This window comes from Agrilus planipennis, unplaced genomic scaffold (assembly GCF_000699045.2).
Source record: "Agrilus planipennis isolate EAB-ADULT unplaced genomic scaffold, Apla_2.0 scaffold76, whole genome shotgun sequence".
NCBI lineage: Eukaryota > Metazoa > Arthropoda > Insecta > Coleoptera > Buprestidae > Agrilus > Agrilus planipennis.
Window position 1 is genome coordinate 821711 of NW_020442430.1, and position 9913 is coordinate 831623.

At 32.3% G+C, this 9913-nt stretch overlaps 1 protein-coding gene across 1 annotated transcript; it reads left to right on the plus strand.

The window, feature by feature from the left end:
- The first annotated feature begins 4677 nt into the window (after window positions 1–4677).
- Window positions 4678–9317, plus strand: LOC108733270. The gene is made up of 5 exons (XM_025980260.1): window positions 4678–4700; window positions 4754–4824; window positions 5354–5533; window positions 6661–6794; window positions 8609–9317. The coding sequence occupies exons 4-5, from the start codon at window positions 6666–6668 to the stop codon at window positions 9308–9310; spliced, it is 831 nt and encodes a 276-aa protein (XP_025836045.1). The 5' UTR covers window positions 4678–4700; window positions 4754–4824; window positions 5354–5533; window positions 6661–6665; the 3' UTR covers window positions 9311–9317.
- Window positions 9318–9913: the final 596 nt, after the last annotated feature.

Genomic DNA, 9913 nt, shown 5'->3' on the forward strand with positions numbered 1-9913 from the left:
ACAACCAACATTCCTAAAGTTATCAGTTCAAAAAATTGTGAGTAGATACCACTTACAGAATGGATATGTTAGTTATCTGTCAGTTTTTTACAAAATATCTTGATCACAATTTATAAAAAAAATTGTCGAAAATCGTTCCTACCGGGTGTTCTACAACAGCACATGTATTTTTTGTAATACTTTGTGTCTAATTTGATGAAACAATTCATATAGAACTTTTCCAGAAATCATTTGATGTAGAAGTTTGAAATGACTCACTTTCAAAGATGACTGACGTAGATAAAGATAAAGAGATAGAATTGTGAGGTTTGAAGAGTTTATGATACGTATAAAAAAATTAATAGAAAACGTTCAAATCAAGAGTGTGTTGGCGATGATATCTATAATGGCGATGAAAATAATCAGGATTGCAATGTTCGAGATTTATTTTTTTATTCATTAAAAGATAATTCGATCGTTAGATTGCAAATGGTTTTTTAAATATCGTGTAACTCCAGAAGTAAAAGTAGCAAAATTAATTTAAAAATGGATCAACTAAAAGTAATTTTAATTACTTTGGTCTGTTAATTTACGTGTCTATTACAGGTCAAAATAAAATTGCACTATTTATTTAAGTAGGGAAACAGCGAATATAAAGATAGAGGACGAACAATTAGAAGAAGTGGTCGATTTTAGGTATCTAGGAACTCAGAAGGAACTACAGAAGGAGTAGTAGGCATATAAAGCAGAGGATCGCGCAGGATCGAGTCACTTCTACGCTCGCAAGCGGTTAATTTAGAAATTCGAAAAAAGCTGTTAAAAGTGTATGTTTGGAGCGCGGCGCTGTAAAAGATTTGAAGTGATCGAAATGTAGTGTTACAGGCGAATGATGAGGATACCGTGGATAGAGAAGGTTAGAAATGAAGAGGTATTAGAAAGAATAGGAGAAACAGAGGACTCTATGGAAGTCAATATGAAATAGGCGAGATAGGTTAGTAGGACACCTTCTCAGGCATGAAGGTCTAGTCAGAGGCATATTAGAGGCAGAAACGGGAGTTAGGAGGGGTAGAGGTAGACCTAGATTAGATTACTGTTCGCACATAGTTAAAGATGTGGGTTGTTCTAGTTTTAAGGAAATGCGAAGATTAGCTCAGGATAGGAAAGAATGGAGGTGCGAGTCCAACCAGTCTTAGGACTGACGACCTAATGATGATGATTTATTTAAGTACTACGTGGAATTAAATTTTTTTAAAAACTTCGTGTAATTTGTGATGTTGTTTCTATAGCTCTACTAAAAAGCACATGCTTTTATTTAAAACATGATTAATTCTTGGTTGGTTGATTAATAAAATTCTCACTGTTTGCACTTGTCGCAAGTATCAGGCATTATCTTATCAATATGATAATTTTAAAAACAAACCTGGAAGTATTTTACATCTCTCTTTACAATTGCATCGGTATTTCGGTGACAAACAGTATTCAGAATCACACGAATGTAGAACAAAATAAAGTTTTTTTTTAATTTGGTTGTGAACAGTTTTAGTCATACCTACTTCATCAGGATGTGCTGTTGTAGCAGTAGTTGTTCCATTTGCGCGAGTATATTTACTATAGTAAGTACCACAAAAGTACCTTTTTTCATTTAAATTAAACATTCAATGATAGAAATCAAACAGTAAAAATATCATATGGTGGTAATGGTAACGGTGGAGAATTTTTTATATTTATTTATCTCTACGTTTTCTAACAATGTTAATTAATAGCCTTTGTTCTCTTCATGTAATATATGAAATTTGTTGTTAAAACTATGTCCTTTTTCGATTATATGCTTTGTAATTGAAGTGTTTGTTTTGTTTTTTATATTTTTGCCTCTATGTTCAGACATTCATCTTTTAAAACTTCTCTCAGTTTGCCCTTTGCAAAGTTTTCGGCAAGAACTACAGATTACCTTGGCCTATTCTCTTTTTAATTTTAATCTTTTCATTTAATTTGCAGCAACAAATGAAACTTTCATTACTGATAATTATATTATTTTTCTTTGTATTGAACTGAGCCATTTTCTCTGTATCTATCGAATGAAAATTTAAATTAATTTTTGATTGAATGAAGGCAAAGTTACATGTTCATAAACTCATTTATTAAACTTCAAGTACAGTGACGACTTATTTGCTAATCTTTTCACCTTAATCATCATTTGAATAATTGCAAGATATACCTATAATGTGAAAGTTAATTTTTAATATCTTGAAATGATGAAAAGCACCGTTTGGTGATAAAAATATTTACATTTGTGATAATAATTAAAATTGTTATACGAAATAACTCAGATGATAATATTCATTATCTTCTTACATTTCTTGTTCCAATTAATGACTGTACTATATTGAACAAAGAAAACGGGAGGAGAACCATAGTTTTTGTGTCTAAAAAAGTGAATGTTTTGTGTGAACAGTAATCTAAACTAGGTCTGCTTCTACCCCTGTTACCTCCTGTTTCTGCTCCTAATACGTCTTTAATTAGCAACCTGTCTCGCCTTTTTATTATTGACTTCCATAGCGCCCTCTGTTCCCCTACTCTTACCCATACCTCCTCATTTATATCCTTTTTAATTCACGGTATCCTCATCATTCATTTGCAACACTACATTTTGAACGCTTCCAACGTTTTCTGTTCATATTTCGCACCCGCACAAAGCCGTGCTCCAAATAACATTTAACAATATTTTCCGAATTTCCGAGTAACCGTCCGCGAGCATGGAAGTGACTTATTTTTGTTAAAGGCGATTCTACCCTGCGCTATCTTCGTTTTATATCCTCAACTACTGCTTCCATCCTGAGTTATTTGACTTCCTAGATACCGAAAATCATCAGCCACTCCTAATTTTTTTTTGTACTGTAGAAATTGAAAGAAGTGACATATTGAATTAAATATTAATGCCTACCAATAAAGTGCATTTTTAGTAGATTGTCAAGCTATAAAAGTAAGTGGCGATGATATCTATAATGGCGATGAAAATAATCAGGATTGCAATGTTCGAGATTTATTTTTTTATTCATTAAAAGATAATTCAATCGTTCNCATAAATATTTATTATAGTAAAACCACGAAGTTGAGATAATTCATGTTTTCTACTTTTCATTTCAAACACATCGTCACATCGTATTTTTCATCACTATGATTATTATTGCGAATACTGTATAAGCGTAATTATAGTACCCATCAGATAATATACAATTATTTTATAATATTAGAGTCATAAAAACAATAAAAATAATCAAAATGAATATGTAATATTTCAGGTACAATGCACTTTTCATATGATTTGCTGTATATGGATGATTCGTGTCAACCTATGCGAAGTTAGCATGTCTGATAACATTTTTATGGATTTTTGGTATTTTACATACTTTTATAGTAAGTTAATTTAAAATTTCACGCAATTTTCGATAATTAAATGATATGCATCCGACATTTCAAAATCATTAAAACTTCAGGTATAGCTACACTCCATGTAGTATGACATACTTTTTTTTATGTTACTTTAGAACTTTACATATTAGATGGATTAGCTACTTATCAACTACATATTTATAAATAATTGGAATTGGAATTTGATGGCAACACTTACTGATAGATAATAATAATAGAAAATAGATAGTATTGTCATTAATTCTTTAACGTCATATATCACTATGTAAAGTTTATATAAACTATATTGAAATATCTTGCGAAAATTTTACAGCCTAGTTCTGCTTCTAATTGATAATAATATGGTTTAAATGATTAATTTATCTTATCATTAATCTGTTAACAAAATAAGTATTTTTTGCATTGAGTTAGGCACTCTTTCAATTAGAAAGGATTATTAATGGACGATTTTTAATGCAACCATATCTCACATCAAATGATACCAAATTAATGACAACAATGCTCTCTTTCATGTGTAATTGACAAATTAATTGAATGTATATAAAAACGGACAGACAGACATACAAGTGATCCTATAAGGGCTCTGTTTTTCATTCGGACGAACGGAACCCTAACCCAAAACCCAACCTAACATTGTAGTTGAAAAGAAAACATACGCACAATATTGTTTTGTTGAAAGATTTACCAATATAATAATAACCATAACGTCAATTTTCTTTTATTTTCTTAAATAATTTTAAANTTTTGGTCAGATTTACTTAAAACTTGATACCTATTTCAGCATTTTAAACAATTCGACCTCTGAAAGGGGGTGAAAAGGGGTCGTAACTTTTACATGCTAGATATTTTATTTATAATTTACTTGAAATTTAGTTAAAAAATTAAACCTCTGCGGTGGAAGGGGGGCGAAAAGGAGTTGCAATGTTTGAATGGGATAAATATTATTTGTGGTCAGATTTATTTGAAATTTGGTCTTAATGCTCTCTCATTTAATTTGTGAAACACCTATCTCGGCATTTTAAAAAATTTAACCTCCAAAGGGGGGATTTATAAAGGGGTTGCAATTTTTGTTTGGGACATATTTTATTTGTGGTTGAATTTACTTGAAACTTGGTACTTAAACTAAAATAATTATTCGAATGGAAAAATGTTGCAACGTTTCCATGGTGTATATTTTATTTTTAGTGGGATTTACTCGAAGGTTGCTCTTAATACTCATTGTTGAAATTAAGCAAATACGTATACTGGCAATTTTTAAAAATCAACCCTCAAGGAGGAAACGCTGTTGCTACGTATGTAATTGAAATCTAAGATGGCGACATTACATAAAATTAAAACTTTGTAGGGGTGAATTGGGAGTTAAAACGTTTTATGTAGAAACAATATTAATTTCTACGAGCGAAACCTTGGGAAAAGGCTAGTAATAAATAAATAAGACGTGTCACTAGAGGAATTGTAGCAGTCAATAAAATAGTTAGAAAACTCAAGAAAAGAAACTTCAAAACAAAGTATCGAAAGTTATTTGACTTGAATTTTTATAAGTGATTTCCAGTTTGTTCAATGGCGTCCCACTGATTACATTCTGTTATTTTATCAGATGAAATAATGTCACATGAAAGAGCGTAATAAATTAATTGAGTTTGAAATCGTCCACTGCACATTGCGGGGGACATATATTAGATAACGATAGGACTATTCAACCAATTTAAGGGGTAAAAAATATTTTATTATTTTATTTAATATATGTATGTGTGTATGTATAATCAGACCGACGTTTTGCTTTATGCTGTTAAAACTTCTTCAGAGTAGATTATACGGGTCAAATATAAAGTATGTCTTTTTTCAATAAAATATTTTTTACCCTCTAAATTGCTTGAATAATCCTGTCGATAAATATTAGGGGAAAAATACAAAGCAAAAATGACGATATTATAAATATTTCTAGGAGATTCTTGTAGAGCCTTCGATATTACCTCAGCCATACGTATCGTAGATGTAAATGTGACAATCGATGACTTTTACACCATACCAGACACATCTAGTACAGCAGAATTTACATATTCGACTGCAGTGGCTTTTACGGCATTGGATGTTGTTTGGATAATATCTTCTTTAGTCCTTATTGGTATGTTAAATGTAGTTTAAAGGATTCAAATCGTATTATACATACACAATTTTATTATCCATTTATAGCTATCTAACAATTCAAATAGTTATACGGCTACTTACTCGATACTTCTGTATTTTTCGTATCGATTTTTTTTAAACCAAGATCCAATGGGTAGATATCGATAAAAAGTATAGACAGATATAAAGATAAACCATTTATTGGTCCCATTTATGTACCCATTTCTAATTTTTAATCATTTAGTAGGTACTGTTCATTTCAAGCGCTGTAGCATAATTCCAAGTTCAATCATATTTGTCTGCATAGCTCATTTCTTTACCGATCATCGAGCGAGAGCTTGACAAAAGTGTACAGTACCGTTTACAAAATTATTTAAACTGCCTCGTTAAAATTTAAGAATATGCTTTATTTAAAAGCATATTTAGCCAAAAATAATAACAAGTGAATTAACTTAACGCTCTACACACCTATAAAACTTTTGCTTTGTTTCTATTGCTAATTTATATACATTTTTGTTTTTAAGAAATTGCTAAACATTTTCGTCTAGTACTGTACAGTTCCAGCCGATCTCCTAAGACCGTCCATCGAGAGCTCTACTCGTTCGAGCTTGTTCCAACTATTTCTGTCTTGCTCACGCGTAGTGTGTATTCTTTCTATCTTCGCGCAGATTTCTACAAGGTCACAATTCTAACAAATTGAAATGGACTGTATAGTCTTGAACTTTACATCTGTTTGTTCTATATTCGTATATTAAAATTTTAACCACGTGTAACTAGAAGTTACTGCTTTCAAAGGTTAAGATTACCACATAACTACATCAAGAAATCTTTATTTTATTGGAAAGCATTTTGAAAAGTTATTATCTTTAGGTATTGATAAAAAAGTGGACTTCTTCTGTTAATTTTTCAAAATAAAATAGTGAATTTCTAACTATTTTGTAATTCCGCTACAACGAAAACTAAGCCACCCTAATTCGCACTTGGTATTTTCAAGATAAAAAATGGACTTTTATAAACGGCAAATAACAAAAAAGAAAATTATTTTAAATTTTGTATTGGTGTATTTTAAACAAAACTTTTTTTTGTTTATCACACATATGAAAATTAAATGTTAATTATTTTCAGTTGGAATGTGCATCAATGCAAGTGGTTGGAAATACAAGATTTTCCATTTACCATGGCTGATATGCTGTTTTACCATATGTACTTTTGATGCTGTTGCTGTAGTCATTTACGGGAAACATGTAACCGAAACAAAAGTACGTAAATATTTATTTTATCATACATGCATTACATTTTAAGGTAGATAGAATGATATATATATGAGGACACATTTTATACAGAAAAGGAATACTGTTCCCGAGAGATAAAAAAAATTATAATAATCAATAATTGAGATTGAGAATCAAACTAATTAATGACTAAACTGCAACTATGCGTGTTTGAGTTATATATACAGTGTACCATTAAAAAAAAACTTACGATTGTTCAAAGTTGAACGAATATGCCACTAAATATCTAACACCCTGTATGTAATTAACCCACTTTGAAAGTATGGACGGGAAGCTTGAGGGTATACTTATCTCTTGTGAGAATAATGATGCTTCAGCTTTCCTACTGTAAAATAGGCATGCTTTTTCACTGTCTATTGCTCTGTGCTACTTTACAAAAAGAAAACGGTAAATTGTAGAAGTAGGAAAGCCTTATGAATGTCTACCTAGAATCATAAGTAAAATTCAAAACTGTGGTAATATATCGGGTGCTTTATTTAAAGTTAAGAAGTCTAAGTCTAAGTTGTTATCAATTTCGGTATAACCGAAAGTGCTACATATATGTCGTTATTTTAATTCTGGAGAGCATAACCAATAACGCCTTTGTACAAATTTTCAAGTTATAAATCACAGTAGTTTCTGAAATATTCTAATAGGCAGTCATCATAAAACACAGCATAGTACTTGAACGCTGCTGGACTACTATATTTATAATATGCATATGTCAGTCTGTAATTGAAAATGACACCTTAGGTATAGAAATCTAATTTAGGTTTTTAATCTTTTTTATATGGAATTTTGGATTTTTTTGTTTTATTTATATTCATGTAAGGATATATCCTATTCAGATCTGGAATCGAAATAGTAGTTCCTTTTGTGAAGGATATGCATGCCCAAATACAAAAAAAAAGACGTTTCTCACTCTAAAGATCATGTGCATAGTGTTTGAGAGACAGCAAACGAGTTTTACTGGTGGACCTTATCCCCTGAGGCTCTCCAATAGATGCAGACGTCTCTGGTAATGCATTTAAAACAAAGTGACATGGTTTCTCAATGATCTATGCTGATTTATGATAATGCTCGCTTACACCCAGTTTCTGCAACGTAAAATTCATTCGTCTGGGGACAGCTAGATAACCTTCCCAACGGTATAGACGTTACACCAAGCGATCTTAATCTGTTTTAACATTCTTCCGAAGTCACTAGCGAGATCATCAAGGTCAAAGAAGCTATAAGCACGTGGTTTATATTATAGGTGGCATCATTCTACAAGGAAAGGATAAACTCCTGGTGCGAATGATAAGATTCTTTAATGTTGTCGGTAACTCATAAACAAAATAGTAGAATAAAACCCCCCACTTATTTTTTATTGGAGCTGCGTACTTTTAAAAGTTAGTGCGATATCTGACGAGGAAGGGTTCCATCATTAAAAGTTAAGTTAGAGTAACTTTTTCAGTCATAATTTACCCTTCATGAGATGAAAAGAAANAATACAGCATTAATCCTTATCCAATTAAGTACTTTTAAATACATTGTCCATTTAATATAGATCAATATGGCCCTTTACAGCATGTAATTTAAATGAATATTTTCGAAGATATTACAGATTTAAAATGCAGGAACATAGCAGTTGCGGCGGTACGGCCGGGGGGGCGATTTGTATTGTCTAATGACAAAAAAGCTGTGAATGTTATATATAAAGACATTCTGTAGGATATTTAGTATCAGCACTGCACCCGTGCGAAGCTGGGGCGGGTCGCTAGTTCTGGAATATTTTTGAAACATAATTTTTTAATTTTCAGACGTTAGAAGAATGGTTTCGGTTCATAGGTGCCGACGAAAACCCAGACGATAGCATTTCTGATTACATCGACACGACCAATTTCAGCACATCTTATCTGATAATACCTTCTATAGCAATGGCAGTAATTTTTTCACGTCTAGTGATAATTTGGTTTATAAACGTGATATTTTTCCTGTGCCTCATATGTTCAGTTTGCGGTTCGCACCCGGACCGGAAGGGTCGCATTCATGCGCCCCCTCCTGTCCGGTACAGTATTCCTGTAAGTAATGACACTGTCCGTATCCCCCCGAGCTACACAATGGAAGAAGCGGAATTGAAGGAAGAAAAGGTGCACCAGCGCGTAAATCCAAACAATAAATTACCGAACGATTCTTCTAAGAAACTTCCTCCCGCAGTCACAGAAGATTCCAACTCTAATGAGGCACGTATCAAGAGATGGCAACTTTACTATGGGTCCGATGCTTTTGATTTGAGAGTTAAACAACCGCGGTCTAGTAACACCGATGCCCCTTCCGTGGCTCAAAATGAGCGAAGCCGGCACGGAGAAGATGGCTTACGAAGTCAACTACCTTGGTCTTATTTTCAAAATCGGAGTGATACAGGACGTCCGCGATCTGCAACACCTGAAGTCATGCCACCCATACCCGTACCAGATTATCCAATGAGATTTGAAGGGTACAACGAAAGAAAAAGACTCTAAATAAAAATACTAAGGGTGCCATCAGTAAAAATAATGCGCCAGTAAATTAAATATGTTTTATGTGCATCGATTAGTAATTCCTAGTTGTCACTGCACAATATCGTAATAACAAATGACGGTTAGAAAAGGTGACACTACCGAAGTGCGATATGTCCTTCCTTTATTTACGGAAATATGGACCTAGGTGTGGTTTATTACCGAAACGGAAGACTTTTCTCTACTTCTCATCTTACAACCCCCCCCCCCAGCCGATCGATTTTTAAGTTAAAGTGATGTCCAGGTAGGGCGCAGGTCTAATTTTGTGTTGACATTTAATAAGGTCGAGTGAAATTTTTAAACACTTGGTTATGACTGATTTATGTATGATCAATACAATAATTGTTAAGTGACGATTAGGGTGCGCCAAAAAAAGAAATTTTTCTTCATTATTTCTAGTTGTAACTTTTGTTATTTTTCTTATTATTTATTGGATATTAATTTTTATTTAAGGTATTTTGTTATAACTTTAAATATTTTTATATTTATTGTGTATGCTTATACTGTATTATTTATCAAACTAAAGGGGTGGCTAAGTTTACCCTTCCCCAATAATTAAAATGTTCG

Excerpts from the sequence above, each read along its gene's own strand:
- LOC108733270 (XM_025980260.1), top strand. The coding sequence starts at position 6,666 with ATGTGCATCAATGCAAGTGGTTGGAAATACAAGATTTTCCATTTACCA. Across the intron at positions 6,795-8,608 it reads AACATGTAACCGAAACAAAA|ACGTTAGAAGAATGGTTTCG; the intron begins GTACGTAAATAT and ends TTTAATTTTCAG.